The sequence below is a fragment of the Galeopterus variegatus genome, unplaced genomic scaffold (assembly GCF_000696425.1).
Source record: "Galeopterus variegatus unplaced genomic scaffold, G_variegatus-3.0.2 Scaffold4082, whole genome shotgun sequence".
NCBI classification, from domain to species: Eukaryota; Metazoa; Chordata; class Mammalia; order Dermoptera; family Cynocephalidae; genus Galeopterus; species Galeopterus variegatus.
In genome coordinates this window covers 58,363-73,810 of record NW_007730193.1, presented here as the reverse complement: position 1 = coordinate 73,810, position 15,448 = coordinate 58,363, and the positions used below count along the sequence as shown (strand labels likewise).

Below are 15,448 nucleotides of genomic sequence, written 5' to 3'. Positions count from 1 at the left end.
CACCTCATAAGCCACACACAGGCCCCTGCCTGGATGACCCGTCCTTTCACCTGTCACCTCCTTCCAGGCCAGTCCCTGCAAGGAACAGCATCCACTGCCATGAGGACCCTGCCCGAGCGAGCTGCTCTCTAGTGACGCCCCCCCACCCCATGATTCTGGCAGCAGCGGCCACCCTAAAGGCTATGGCACCTGCAATCTCACCTCTCATTCAAGTATCCCATGACCAGGGAGGTGGGGGTGGCCAGCCCCACTCCACCCATGGCCCCCACAGCAGCAGCACACAGAGCTCCCTGCTGGCCTAGGTGGGGTGCAGGGTGTGGCAGGGCCCCCACGCCACCTCCCGGCGGCACCCTTGCAGGAGAGGGGCTGTGCGTATCCACCTGCCTCCACCTCCTCTCCCTTCTCTTCCTGCACCCCCCAGTAGCCCTGGACCACCTCTCCCTGCGGGCACCACCTCGGACAAGGCTGCTCAAAATAAATGTGGGGGCGGATCGTTTCCCACTGAGCCATGTCTGGGAGCTGAGAGTGGAGCAAAACTACCAGTGGGTCCCGGCAGCCCTGTGCAGAGCTCGTCGAACAAGGGCTGCCGTCTGAGCCGCTGTGAAAAGAACGTTTTAAACACTCTCCCTCCCCCTCACTTTTTCTTTAATTAATTAATTTTTTGAGGCTCCAGACAGCGATGGTACACTCGCCCAGGGTGGTGGCATAAGGCTCAAAAAAAGACCCACAAATAATGACTAATTAGTGAGCACCTACTCTGTGCTGGCTTCTTAATGCATTTAACCCTCCCAGACACTCAGCGAGAAGTGGTCCGTGTGCCTATTTATAGGTGGGGACACCAGCTGAGGGAGACCAAGGGATAAGCCCAGGCCACCCTGCAGGTCAGCAGCAGAATCAGGGTTGGAACCTGAACCTTGAATGATACATTTTGCCTCTGAGCAGTGGCCTTCCGAGGGGGGCAAGAGAGGTGGTGAAACCTGCTTTGAGGGTGGTGTGAGGACTCAGTGCCACCGCGCTAGCTCGGGGCGTGGTACTGAGTAGGTTCTCAGTGAACAATCACCCAGTGATGGAATGGGCACGCATTTAGGGCACCTGCCTTATAGATGAGGAAACCGAGGTGGAGCCTGTGAGTGGGCAGGAGACTGGTGGGGGCCACTGGGCGAGGGACAACCTCAGCACCAGAGATGCCTGCAGTGCCAGGGAGAAGTGCCAGTGCTCCACCAGAAACGGTTAGAAAGCTTGCTCAGACCAGAGTGGGAGACACTGAGGAGGCTCGGGCAGGGACCACGGCCTGGCCTGAGGCTGAACAGAGGGCAGAGCTGTCCCAGCCATGGTGTCACCTTGGAGGGGAGGGGATGTGTGAGAAGGCAGTGACCAGTACCATGCAGCAAACAGGCCTCTGAGAAATAGCCCTGGTTTGTGGCATATGCCAATATCCATGGTGTAAACAATTCCTTCATGGCCAATTTCAAGCTACCAACTGTTCAACAACCAGCTTGCAAAATTGCTGAGTGCTAGAAAATCAGCTCCAGCCAACCACTGGCAGGGACACTGCCCAGGCTTTGGTGCTGCAGGGCTCTGACAGGTCCCCTGGGTGCTGCCCCACTCAGAAACTGGAGCCAGCACCCCAACAGCTGGCCTTCCCCAGGAAGGCTGCCCTGCCAGGCCAGGCAGAGGCCAGAGGCTGCATGCTAGGAGAGGGGCCCGGGCCACCGTGGGTCTCACAGCTTTACCCTGCAGAGAGCCCCCCCCCCAGCCCTCCCCAGAGACCTTTTTAATTAAGTCAGAAAGGCTGGCAAGCCAGCAGCTCCAAACAGAGTGTTGCGGCAGCCCCAGGGGCTGCATTTCAGCAAATTGAAAGGAGCATGTGCGTGGTGAGCTGGTGGAGAGGAACGTGGCCCCGTGGGGTGCGGCGTGGGTGGGACCTCGGCAGAAAGAGCGCAGCGGGGAAGCAGAGGGAGTCAAAATCCTAACCCCGCTGGGTGTCAGTCCTGCTGCAGAAAGAGGTGGGTTCCGACCTGGCCTCTGGCTGGCTGTGGGACCTTGGGCCAGTAACTTCCCATCCCTGGGCCTTAGGGGTACCAGCTGCCAAGTGGGGCTGCCCTCCAGGGCTGGGGTACAGGTTAAGGGAGCCATCTCTCTTAGGGACTGGTGGACAGCAGGAAATGGTGTTTTTCCAAATGGAGCCAGGACTGAACTTGCCATCCAGGCTGGCACCCCTGGATGTGGTCTATGGAGGGGGCATCTGTGCTAACCCCCCACAGCCCCTCCACCCCGTGTCCCCACAAATGCCCCCCTCTTCTCTTTTGTACATCCTCCTGGGCTCCTGCCACCTCCTGGAAGCTGTCCCCTCTCCCATGCACTATCCCTCCTTGGGACCCCTTCTCTGAACTCCTCTCACCTCTGGCCCCCCAGCAGTACTGCTGATGGTCTGGGGACCTGGGGCACACCATTCAACTCAGTCACCACTCCTTCTGTACCCCCTGCTCCCAGACCATAGGGCCGGCCCAGGAGGGAGGTGGGGAGAGCCTGCACAGGGGGACCTCAGGGCCCAGAGGCTGTGGGGGATGGAGTCGTTGGGGATGGGAATCTGTAAGTGTGGGGGACATCATCAGGGACAGGAGGATGCCCCCACCTGGTGAAGGTATGTTGCGGGCAAAGCACAAAGGGCCTTGCACGTCAATGGAAGGATCTGGATTTTGTGCCCAGAGCCATGGGGAGCTACAGAAGTCTGAGGACAGGAGAGAGCCCAACCAGACCGGCCCTCTGGAAAGATCACCCCAGCTGCTTGCGGAGAATGGACAGAAGGGCTCATGTGGAGAGGTGAGGGATGGAAGTTAGATTTGGCAGGGACTGGCAGCGGATGGGCAGCGTTGTGGTGTCCAGACTGGACAGCTTAGGAGGAAGCAGATCCCCCTCATCCCCGCCCACTACTAAGTGGTCCAGTCCTGTTAAGCTTTCCACACTCACTCATCCATTCATTCAGCAGACACCAACCTCCTCCCTCCTCTGAGCTCGTCCCTGGGCTGGGCACTAGGGTCCCATGGCTGAACCGGACCCAGCCCCGGTCAGGGGGCAGGAGTCAGACACACAAACCCAGGCTGGATGGGTGGCCGGGCCCCGGGTGCGGGCCGGGGCAATCTCCCGCCACATGCCCTGCCCCGAGACTGGCCTGCTCGTGGTGCTCGATGCCCATGCTGACAGTGTTGACCAGGATGGCTATCATGATGCCCCGGTTGAAGTACTTGCTGTCCACGATGCCCCGCAGCTTGGCTCGCATCTCCCGCCACATGTCCCCACACAGCCAGGCCGCCCCATCTGTTAGCTCCTCCTCGTCCTCCTTCCCCAGGTTCGATGAGGCCCCATCCTCACTGCTCCGGGCCCCGTCCCCATCAGCTTCGACCTCGCCACCACCGGAGCCATCAGAGCCACTGGAGCGCGAGCCCTCCTGGCCTGAGTCACTGCTGCCCAGGCCTGAGGGTGGCCGGCCCGCCTCGTGCTGGCAGTGCGGGCAGCTGATGGAGTCGGAGGCCAGCATGGCACAGATGGGCTGCACCAGCGTGTGGGGCGTTGGGTCCAGGGGGCTGTGTTGTGGGCACAGCTCTGAAAAGGAAGCAGAGGGCACAGTTGAGGCCCATGCCAGGCCCCAACCTAGCCCTGGGACACATCCCACATGTGCTCAGGCCCCCACGGTCCACGGGATCCTCCTGGCACTAGCCAGCCCCACCCGGAGGGCTGGAGGCTGAGGGGCTGGTGTTTCTGACATGTGGCTTCACTCCCTGGTCTCTGTCACCCTTGTACAGCAGGGGACAGGAGCACCCACCACACAGGCCGTGGGAAGATCTCTCCATCAGTATGCACGACAGGCCCAGCCTGGTGCCTGGCGCACACGTCCACACTAACTGCCCAGCGCTCCTGGCCTACGGCCTGGCTCAGTTTCTGAGCCTCCTGGAGCCCCAGGCGTGGCGTTGGGCAGCTGCATGTGATTCTGAAAGAGCCGGGCAGGCGTGGAGGGCAGAGGCCCCTCAGAGGAAGCCACGGCTGTCCTCAGTTCTCCCGCCTGTGCCTGGGGCTTGTTTCCCAGGGAGGGAGGAGGCATGGAGCCCTGGGGCAGGGCCCTCGCGCTGAAGCGCCCTCCAGGACTTCTCTCCACAGAGTGAGAGTCAGGGCTGCCCGGGCAGCAGGCAGGGAGGGCCGACTGCGGCGCCACAGGGAGGGGAGCTTTTATCCCTTTGCTGCCAGGAAGCGCTTGAGAAGCCTGGGCTGGTCTTGGACTCAAGTTCTGTGATCTGTGAACCATTTTAAAGGGGTGCCAGAGAAATCTCTCTCTGGTTGGTTTGGTTTCTTCTTTATGTTTTTCTGCCTTTTCCTAGAGTAAACACATTTTGCTTGTGTAAGCGAAAGAAGTAACATCAAGGAGAAAGCAAAGCGTGTAACGCTTGCCCTTCCTTCCACACCTGCCCCAGACCTCCCAACCCCGGCCAGGCCCTCTGCTCATTCCCTCCTCTGCGGCCAGAAGTCCAGGGGTCAGTCCCACCTCAGCCCCCGGGCGACAGGCCCAAGACTTCCCAGCCCCAGCCTCACTGCTTCCCCCTGGACGTGGGGCTCTAGTTTCCCGGGGAACGGGAAAGGGAGGTGGCATGGGGGCCCAGGGGCAGCAGCAAGACCTCCCTCTAGAAGCCTCCTGGGACTTCCCTCAAGTTCCTGGGAGAGAGTGGTGGGCGGCAGCAGGAAGGCCCTGGAAGTAAACACCCCTCCCCCACGTCCTCCAGGAGAGCAGGTGCCAGCCTTGCCCAGACCTCAGTCCTCCCGTCCACGTGCCGGGCCAGCCCACGGGCCACCTGGAGCCTCCTCCAAGACCACACGAGCACGGCTGGCACCCAGGCACCGGTGGGCGGCAGCTCCGGGCATGAATTTCCCTGTGTGCCTCCCAGGAATCTCAGCTTCCCAGACCCGGAGAGTGGGAAGCTAGCGCTCACCAGAGCAGGCCTGGGGGCGGCCGACTCCCACCGCTCACGGCCCCTCACCCTCACTTTACAGACAGGAGACTGAGACCGTGGAGGGGCCCGGGCTGCTCAAGGTCATGCAGGACCTGGCGCCTCACACGCTTTGTGGCTGCTCCAGGGCTCAGACTTCCCTCTTGGCACCAACTGGGAGAGACAGGACTGGACCCAGGCAGGGCCACCTCCTACGACCCCTCTGCCCCCTCCTGATGGAGCGGTTCACTTCCAGCTGGAGGCCAGGCTCTGCAAAGCCCCGACACTCCATGCCGTTCTGCCACCCTAGGTGACTTCCGTCATCTCTTTGGCCCTTCATTTTCCCATCTGAAAACTGGGGACAATGTTACTCAGTCTGCTCCTTCTTAGGACTGTTTCCTGGAACAGATGAGGTAAGGAACAGCCCTCTCCAAGCCTAAATCCCTGACTCTCAGAAACAACCTGTCTATGCTTGAGCATGAGGAATGGCCACAAGGCAGGAGCAGAGTCCAGGGTGGCGCGTGTCCCCAACACATCAGGCCTTTGTGCCAGGCGCCTGACAGACGTCATTGCTCAGGCATGCCGGTGAGGAGGGACGGCAGCAGGTGTCCAGAGCGGGGTAAGGTGGCTGCGGTGGGGAGGAGTTTTAGTTTAACAAGACTGAGGACAGTTAATTCATTTCTTTCAAGTGTGGGGGTCCCGGGGGCAGAGTCCATGTCTAGGGAAGGGAATTCCTTCAGGGCAGGGCTGAGCGCCCTGACCCCAGGGCTAGCATAGGTGGGCTCTGGCAGGGGGTGGGAACAGGGGCAGGCAGGGAGGCGTGTGCACCGGAGCTCCTGGGCTGCAAAGGAACACTTGAGTGTGAAATGAAGACCTGGGATTCTGAGCCTGCTGGATGGCTCCCTCGTGCTGGGGTGCTGGGACACATCTGCACACAGTATGTTTCTGAGTCCCCAGTTGGAGGCGCACCAACAGGGCCACTTACTGTAGTGCCTGGGATCCTGGGCGTGGGACCCGGCCTTGGCAGGAGCGGGCAGCCCTGGGCCCAGCGCCTGGCGCCGGCTGTGCAGGGCCTGGTAGAGGCCCAGGGCGCGGCGCTTGGCCTTGCGCAGGATGTGGCAGACGTACTGGAAGATCTCCTCGTAGCAGTCGCCGGGCTCGGCGTAGCTGGCCACCGTGCTGGAGGACAGGTAGCGCTGCCGCTGCTCCAGCATCAGCCGGTGCTCCCGCTGCTTGGTCTCCGAGAACTGGGTCGCTATGACAACGAGGCACAGGTTGATCATGAAGAAGGAGCCCACCTGTGATCAACGGGAGGAGAGGACAGGGACAGGGACGGAGGGGGACAGTGGAGTGGGAGAGGTGGAGATGGGGGAGGGGACGGAGAGACAGAGAGACAGGGAGACAGAAATGGAGACACGGTGGTGGAGACAGAGATAAAGAGGAGGACAGGGAGGAGGAAAGAGGACGGGGCAGGGAGGCAGACAGCAAGAGATGCCAGGGGTGCGGAGAGACATGGACAGAGAGAGACACGGGAGAGTGAGGCCAGCTCAGAAAGGACAGAAACGACAGCACGAGACACAGTGTTGGGGGTCGGGACAGGGAAAGAGAGGAGCAGGGGAGGGTGGAGGGGCCCAGAGAGACAGAGGCACAGACACAGATAGGGACAGAAAAGATCACTGAGGCCTCGCTCCAGGAGAAGGTGGTGGCCTAGGCAGCTCCCCAGGCCCGACTGGGACCCACTTCTTCCAAGCCCAGCTCCCCTCAGACCCCAGGCCCTGGCCACACCCATCCGCTTGGCACATCAGCAATGAGGCCACAGCCCCTTTTGGGCTACCAAGGCCCTGAGTCCCATCCTCTGTCCTGGGGCTTCAGCTGGGCCTCCAGACAAGAGACAAGAAGCTTCCCGCAAGGAGGGTGTCCCCATGGGGCTCAATCAATGCTGGGACGCGATGGTGGGAGGGGCCGCTGGGTTAGCACTACGACCCTTCCTGCCCCAGGGGCCACCCAGGCGGAAGAGGCCTTCCTGCCCTCTTTCCAGGGTGCAGCCCCTCCCTGGCATTCGCCAAGCCTCTGAAGAGCTCGGCTGCCAGCCGGCCACAAAGAAGTAGCTTTCCATCCTCCTCTGAGCTGCCCACCAGGACGTCCCAGCCCCTTCGCTGAGGTTCCTTCCCTCCTCTCCCCACAGCATAACTAGAAAACTGGGGTTCTGGGGGTCAGGGGGCTTCCTGGCCTGGAGGACTCTGGGAAAATCCCCTGCCTCTTGCATAAGAAGACGCCGCTCTCACTCTCTGTCTGTCACCCCGTTCACAAGCGCTTCCTGGCAAGTTGTCTCATGCCAGGCCTGGGGGTGGGGGGCATAGAGAAGCAGAAGGCTTGGATCCTGCCCCCTGGGAGCTCACACCTGCCAGGTTTCTACCCAGCTCTGCCTCTACAGCTGCTTCCTGGTTACCCAGGCAGGCCCTCATTCCCTCTGGACCTCAATTTCCCCATCTGTAAAATGGAAGGCCTGGGCAAGATGAGCCTAGGACTTATGTGATCAGAAGGACTGCTGGAGCTGTGTGGTACAGGCCAGGCACCTCAGCTCCCTGGGGCTCAGGGTCCTCACCTGAGGAACAGGCAGGTGAGCCTGAGGGTAAGATGGCAGAAGAGCTGCCCAGGCTCTGCTCTCTGGACCCTTCCCAGCATCCCAGCCTTCTGCCGGCACCCTTTGTCCTGCGACAGGGTCATGTGGGACCCAACAATTGCAGCAATAACAGCAGCAGGCACCCTTACTGAGCACTCGCTGTACGCCAGGGGTGTGCAGGCTTTGGCTCTGTCTCATCCACCCTCCCAGAACCCAGGAGCTGAGTGCTCTCCCTATTCCCCGTGTCACGATGAGCCTGGGAGCTAGGAAGCCTGCTCCAGGTCACACTGTGAGTTGGCAACTCCAGAACCCCCACCTTTAACTCCATCAGAGGATCCATCAGATGAAGCATTCTCCAGCCCCTCCCTGGAATTGGAGGCTTCTCTAAGGACCTCAGGGGTTTGTGGTGCCCCCATTGCAGGATCTGACCACCTCGGGGTCTCCACTCCCTGCCCAGGCTTCTCCCCTGCTGACCACCCTGAGCCTTTAAGGCTCAATTCAGGAATCACCTTCTCCAGGAAGCCTCCCGCTTCCCTCCCTCCTCCAGGATTAGGGGCCTCCTCTGGGCTCCCTCAGCCTCCCGGGCCTCCTGTCATGGCACTTAGGTGCAGTACGGTCACTGTCTGCTGTCAGCCCATCTTCCCTGCAGACTGCAAGCTCTTCGAGGGCAGGGGCCGGGCCTGGCTCACAGCCTGGTGCAGTGAGGTTCCCCTGGATGTTCTGGTGAATGAATAAATGAGGGAAGGGTGGCAATGCTGAGTAAAACCCGGGGCCCTCTCCTTTTATCTGAGGTGTCTCCTCATGGGTCCAAGGCCCCAGCCTCCCCAGGAAAGCCCTGGAGCTAAGCCAACAGCAGGTGTCTCAGGCCACCTGCCAGCTTGTCCTGGCCCACAGGTCAAGGTCCTGCCAGCCCAGGATGGGGCGCTTCCCAGAGGGCCAAGTGTTGCCGTCTCCCTCCACCAGGAAGCCAGAGAACCCAGCCTTGCAGCAGCAGGGAGGCACAGCAGTTCTCCTAGAGTGAATCACCTTGACATTTGGGGGATGTGCTATGGCTGAAGCTGCAGCCGGCCATGACAAGGTGGATGAGCTTGCTCTGGGGAGACTGTAAGGCGAGGGAGAGGCAGGACGGGCTGACCTCAGGGGGAGGGGCAGAGCCCAGCCTCCACCTCCAGGTCACCGCCACCAGGCAGAGCTGCCTGAGGGCTGGAAGTCCCTGTGAGAATTTCAGGGAGCTCCACCAGGTCCCACCAGGGTCAACTTCCTTTCTCCAAACCCTGCTCACAAGCAGCCTCAGGCTCCAGTTTCTGAGCACCTTGTCTTTCCGCCCCAGGAAAACAGGGATAAGCCGGAGCCCTGGAGAAGCTTCCATTCTGGGCCTGCACCCCAGGCCGAGGTCATGAAAAGAATGTATTCCCAGAGGTACCAGGCAGATAAACAGGAGCAGGAGCAACGGTGTGGACTTGCATGCCCAGAGATGAGAAAGGAAGCGAGCACAAGTGAGGGGTGCTTCCCGCAGCCGCCCCACGCCCTCCAGTCACCCGCTCCCCCCGGTTCTCCAGGCTCTCAGGGGCTCCCTGGGGACTCCCAAAGACCCTCCCCTTCTCTGGTCCCCTGGTCTGCGGGTCCTGAGCTTGCCCCGGCTCCCTGACACTTACTATGATCAGCAGGATAAAATAGATGAAGTTGTAGAAGGAGTGAGCGTCCATCACGTAGTACATGATCTCCACCCAGCCTTCCAGGGTAATCACCTGCAGCCAGCACAGAGGAGGGGAGGGAGGCGCCTGAGCAGGGCTGGCCTGGGGAAAGGCAGGCAGAGACCCTACTGCATGCCAGGCCATGTCACGTCACACACACCACCTCCAGTACGTCTCACAAGGGCTTCACAGGGCAGCCATCCTCATCCCCATTATACAGGTGAGGAAACTGAGGTTCAGAGAGGTGAGGGCACTTGCCTAATGTCACACAGCCAGGAAAGAATAGAGCTGGAGCTTAAACTCTGTCCTCTCGCTCCAGAGCCCACTCCCCTTTCCAGTCTACCACAGCAAGGCGGCAGGGCCAGAAAAGCAGGGGTCCCTGGGCTCGTGTACCCGCTGGGCCACTCCCCTGTCTGACCCCCAGCTTCTTCCGTGCATAGGGACAACAGAGCCCTCCTGGCAGGCCTGGGGTGCAGCTCAGCTGAGGCGGGGAGTGGGAACTGTGATGAGGCTGGCGTGGCTCTGTCTCCCCCGCGCCCCATCCCCACCTCCCTCCTAGAGGGAGACGGAGCAGCCTTGGGAAAGACAAATGCTGGATCCTGTTTGCTTCTGGCAAATGCACAGAGCAGGAGCCCTGAGCTGCCCACCCACCCTGTCAGGCTGGAAGGTCCCAAAACACAGCCCCTGGGCTGTGATCACATCACACCCCACAGCTCTGAATTGTGATCCTTCTGCTCCCCAGAGCAAAGTGTGCAGGGCAGCTCAAGTCCACTTCAGTGAGCCCCCAGCCCCCTGCCTTCTCAGGGGCTTCTCAGCTCCCCCTGCCTCCCAACGGCTCCCACCCCTTCATCCTGAAGACAGCAGGAAGGAGCCCCTCACAGAGCACTCACTCACACAGGGCTGGCTGCTCTGCTCACGTCATCTGGTTTATTCTGCTCAGCCACCCAAGGTGAGGGGTCTGTTATTACCCCATTTTAGAGATGAGAAAACTGAGGCACAGAAAGGTCAAGCAATACACCCAAGGCCCTACAGCCCTAGTTCCTCAAACATACCCCACCCCGTCCTCTTCAGACAGCAGGCTATGGAGTCAGTGTGGCGGGGCCATGCAAGGCAGTAAAGCACTTTGCACATAGTAAAGTTACTGCTGCTTTGTGGACGTATGCACTGGACATGTGTCACAGGGTCACAAGGTGAAATGTACTGCTTACTGATGCCAGACAAACTGAGCTCCTCGGTGCTCCCTGCACCCAGGCCTTTGCTCAGGCTGTCACCCCCACCCAGTATGTCCTTCCTCCCCATGCCCCCAACATGGGGCTCTGCCTTGCCTTGCTCAGCCCCTCCAGCAGAGCTTGAGTCCTGCCTCTCCTGTCTGTGGACAGACCAAACTGCTGAGACCCATCTGCCCCCAGGCAACCTGGGAGTCCACAAAAAGCACAGGCTTTAGGGTCACCCAGAACTGAGTTAAAATCCTGATTTTGACATTTAATAGACATGTGATACTTGGCCAACCATCTTGCTTCCTTTCTTTGAACCTCAGGTTCTCTGTCTGTAAAATGGGCATGATGATGCCTATTGTGACAGCGAGTTGGGCAGATTTCAGTGAGATGGGTGGCAAACCTAGAAAAGCCCTGCCTCCCAAGTGGAGATGCCCACCTAGCCCACCCCCAGCATCGGGGCCAGTCCCAGGCCTGAGTGGCCTCACCTGGAAGATGACGATCCAGGCGTAGCCGATGTTGTCAAAGTTGATCGCGCCCTTGTGTGGATTGGCACTGCCTGTGCGGCACACATTGTAGTAGCGGTTCCAGTTGACGCAGAGGCCGCTGGCATTGAGGTCCTGGTGTACTGCCCCGAAATCATAGACATCGTCCTTGGACAGGCAGCACTCGCGGCCCTGCTCCTTGAGTGGGGGGATCTCGTGGCAGCCCATGATGCCATTGTCCCCTGACAGGGAGCAGATGAAGGGCATCTCATCGTCCTCCTCTGGCTGGTAGTAGGGGGGCAGGGCCACATCCCCCTGTCTGTCCATGGTGAGGGCAGGTAAAAGAGGAAAGAGGGAGGGGTTACTGCCAGGAGGATCAGGAAGGGACTGGCCCAACAGGCCCTGTCACACTTCCAGGCCTTGGCACATATTCCCTCTGCCTGGGACACCCTTTCCCACCTCTGTTATGATCAGAAAAATCCCTACTGGCTCACTGTGGACGGCTTCCAGGGTTCCCTCCTCTGGGAGCCTTCCCTGAGGGAGCATCCCCAGGGTCAAGCAGGGCTGATCCTGGGCTCTCTGTGGCCACTGTGCCTTGCACACACTTCCATTTTGTCCTCGGCTGGACATCTCAGCATCCCAGGCCCTGCACGCTGTTTGGTTGGCACAGAGCAGGTGCTCAATAAACAAGAGCTGAATTTTACCAATCCAGCAGATGAGCGTGAGATCCTCCACCTGCTCCACCACTTCCCATCGATGTGACCCTGGATTGGTCACTTCCCCTCTCTGGACTTTGATTTCCTCATCTATAGATAGACAACCAGTCCCTGCCCTGTCCACCTTCATATACATGTATATGAAGTACAGACGTAGGGTTCATCTATACTTCACTGCAGTCCCAATCAAAATCCTAACATGTTTTTGCCTGTGGAACCTGGCCAGATGGTTCTAGGATTTATCAGTATAGGAAAATAGTCAAGTTTTTAAAAGAAGATGAATGGAAACCAGCCCTAGAAGAGAGCAAAATACTCTATCACTACAATTATTAATAAAGTGTGGTATTGTAACAGGAACAGAAAGATTAGTGGAATACCATAGAGCACAAAGACAAACCCATGTATAAAGGGGAAATTAGTATATTGTAGAGATGGATTATCAGTCCTATGGACAAAGAAAGGACTAGTCAATAAATGCTGTTACGACAATTACTATCTATTTGGAAAATAATGGCAGATCCCTACCTCACACCATATATGAAAATAAATTTGAACACCTAATATAAAAAATATATGTACGAAAATTATCTCATCATCAATTGTTATATTGATTGCACATTGAAAATAATATTTGGATATATTAGATTAAATAAAATATATTATGAAACTAGAAATAATAAACTTCTGGTGGATTAAAAAAGCATAAATGCAATGAATATAACCACAAAAAAATTACAAGAAAATATGAAATATTTTTGATAACTCAGGATAGGTAAGGCCTTCCTGGTTAAGAAACAAAATCCAAATTTTATGAAGGAAAGGTCGACAGGATTTACTATGTGCAAATGTAAAATTTCTGAGACAAAAAATACCATACAAAGTAGAAAGACAAGCAACAAATTGGGATAAAGCAGAGGTAAGCAAACTTTTTCTGTAAAGGGCCAGATAGCAAATAATTTTAGGCAGCCCACAGGGTCTCTATCCCGGTTACTCAGCTTCATCACTGTATCGTGAAAACAGTCATAGGAAATAGGTAAACAGTGGACACAGCTGTGTGCCAATAAAACTTTATTTACATAAACAAGCCATAGTTTGCCATCCCCTGGGATGAAGTATTTGCAACATATAAAAGAGATTAAAGATAACTATCTAAAGCATATTAAAATCTCCTATAACTTAATAAGAAAAATTATCCACTGGGGAAAAAATGGAGAAATGATAAGAACAGAAAATTCACAAAAGAAATAAAATAGCCAATATACAGGGGGAAAATGCTCACTTCACTAATGCAACAAAATAACAAAATGCAAGCAAAAATAATAAGGAGATCATTTTACACCCATCCGAACAGCAAACATCTGAGGGCTGATAACACTGGATGTGAGGAGGAGGTGTACAAACACCCGCTTAATGTACTGTCGGTGGGAGTGTACATTAGTACAAGCTTTTTAGAGGGCAACGAGGCACATCCATCCACAACGTAAATGTACACATCCCAGCCACGTACGTGTGGTTACCTGGTTCTTATAATTCACCACTGCAATTCAGTGAAGGAAGGATGGACTTCTCTATAAATGGTCCTAGGAAAATTGACTATTCACTAGAAATACGTAAATCTTGACCCTAACCACATATTAACCACAAAACTATTTGAAAAGGAATACGTAGACCTAAATGTGAAAGACAAAACAAGAAAGCTTCTAAATGAAAGCACTGGAGGATATTTTCATGACCTATGTTTAGGAAAGGATTTCTTAAACTCGACACAAAAGGCAATGCTAAAAAACAATTGATAAACCGGACTTCATTTTTCACCTAAGAGTTTCTGTTCAGCAAAACAAGGCAAGTTTCTTCTTTCTCCTTTCAGGGAGCGAGCTGCTTGAGTGAATACACTGCTGCTTGCTCATTGCACTGTGGGTTCGGGTTGTTTCTGATTTTTTGGCTCTCATGATTCATAAACATTCTTGTACACGTTTTGGGGTGGATAGAAGCCATCCTTTCTTTCGGGTAAACACCCAGGCATGGAATTGCTGAGTTTAGAGTGTGCATATGTTTAGCTTTAGCAGTTTTTGCCAGTTTTCCAGAATGGTTGCACTAAACCTCCACTAGCAAAGTGTGAGAGCTCCAGAGCTCCACATCCTTGGCAACGTTTGGCATTCTCGGTCCTTTTGATTTTTAACCATGCTGGTGGGGGTGTCATGGTATCTTATTGTAGTTTTAATTTGTGTTTTCCTGATGACTAATGAGGATAAACCCCTCTTCGTGTGTTTATCAGCCATTTGTACATCTTCTCCTGAAGCATCTGTTAAGGTTTATTTTTTTTTTTTTGCCATTTTTTAACTGGATCATCTCTCTTTCTCTTATCAATTGTAGTAGTTCTTTATACATTCTGGTTTTGAGTCCTTTGGTGGACATATGCATTGCAAATATTTTATTCCAGCCTGCATTTTCCTGTTTAGTCTTAATCACTCCTGAAAACCTAACCCACTCCTGAAGACCTATGAATAAGCTCTTAAAGTCACACAGTGCTGAGAGGTTTCCAGCCCACCGTGGACAGCAGCCCTAACTGTCCAGCTCCCCTGCTGGCCTGTGAGCTCCCTGGGGGTGGCGGCAAGATGAAGGGTCTCTACATCCCAGGGGCCCAGCACAGAGGAGTGACTTGTGTCCTGACACCCACATGGCCAGAAGGAGGCCAAACATGGCGGGAGCCTTGCTGTGTGGCCCTGGGTGAGGCCCCACCCTCTCTAGGCCTCAGCCCCATCTGCGTAGTGACAGGTTGGGCTGAGGCTCCCCAAGGCCTCACCACTGACCTGTGTGTGTTACTTCCCAAAAAGGGCCCTCTCGGCCCTGCCTGCCAAGCTCTGTCTCCCCCACCTGCATCCCACAGGGCCCAGCTTGCCAGGGGCAGGAGGTGCGTTGAGAAGCCTCCAGGTGACAGGTCCAGCCAGGGAGAGCACACAAAAGGGACACTGGGGATTCATGGACACACATGAACTTTGCCCCTGCCCAAGACCCTGCCTGTTTCCCCCGGGGCCTCAGCTAGATTCTCCTCAAATTCCAGCTTCCTGACACCCCAGAACAGATCCTGCTTCCTTTTTGTAAATACTATTTACCAAGTTCTTTGCTCCCTGCCCTGGACAAGACCTTTTGAGTTGAGGTTAAACCTCCCTCCCTTCTACAGGGGTCCTGGGCTGACCTTGGCCTGGCTCTCCTCCCAGCCCTCCTGCTTCGTGCACTTCGGCCGCTCCCCAGCCCAGTACGGTGTGTAAGATGATGCCACCTGCCCTAAGAAAATAAAACCAGAGCTTGGAAGATGACGCCATCTTCCCCTCAGGGGTCTCTGCTCATCTGCCACTTATTTACAGTTATGATTTCCCTTCCCAGGGTAGGGTGGGCCGGATAATGTCCTCTTTAACACGCTGGCCCAAGCATGTCCACAGCATCCTCCCTCCAACACCCCTCGTCACAGCCGACACAGGGCTGGAGCCACCTCACGAGGCCTGGGAATGACAACAGGGGGACAGCTTTCCAGCTGGCAAGGCCCGGGAAGAACTGTGGTCCTCGTCCCCAGCCTGGCTCTGAGTGGTAAAGGCACTCGCTCCTTCACTCGCTCACTCGCTCCTTCACTCACTCGCTCCTTCACTCACTCGCTCCTTCACTCGCTCACTCGCTCCTTCACTCGCTCACTCGCTCCTTCACACGCTCACTCGCTCCTTCACTCGCTCACTCGCTCCTTCACT

General features: G+C 56.3%; 1 protein-coding gene across 1 annotated transcript in view; it reads right to left on the bottom strand.

Annotated features, from left to right (window-relative positions):
• CACNA1I (calcium channel, voltage-dependent, T type, alpha 1I subunit) overlaps nt 1-15,448 on the bottom strand; it is a 108,893-nt gene that overhangs the window by 39,963 nt on the left and 53,482 nt on the right. The window contains exons 6-9 of the mRNA XM_008586693.1: nt 10,996-11,311; nt 9,255-9,347; nt 5,962-6,274; nt 3,173-3,603 (exon numbers count right to left, since the gene is read on the bottom strand). Coding sequence (XP_008584915.1) covers nt 3,173-3,603; nt 5,962-6,274; nt 9,255-9,347; nt 10,996-11,311 — 1,153 coding nt within the window. The remainder of the gene's footprint in view (nt 1-3,172; nt 3,604-5,961; nt 6,275-9,254; nt 9,348-10,995; nt 11,312-15,448) is intronic.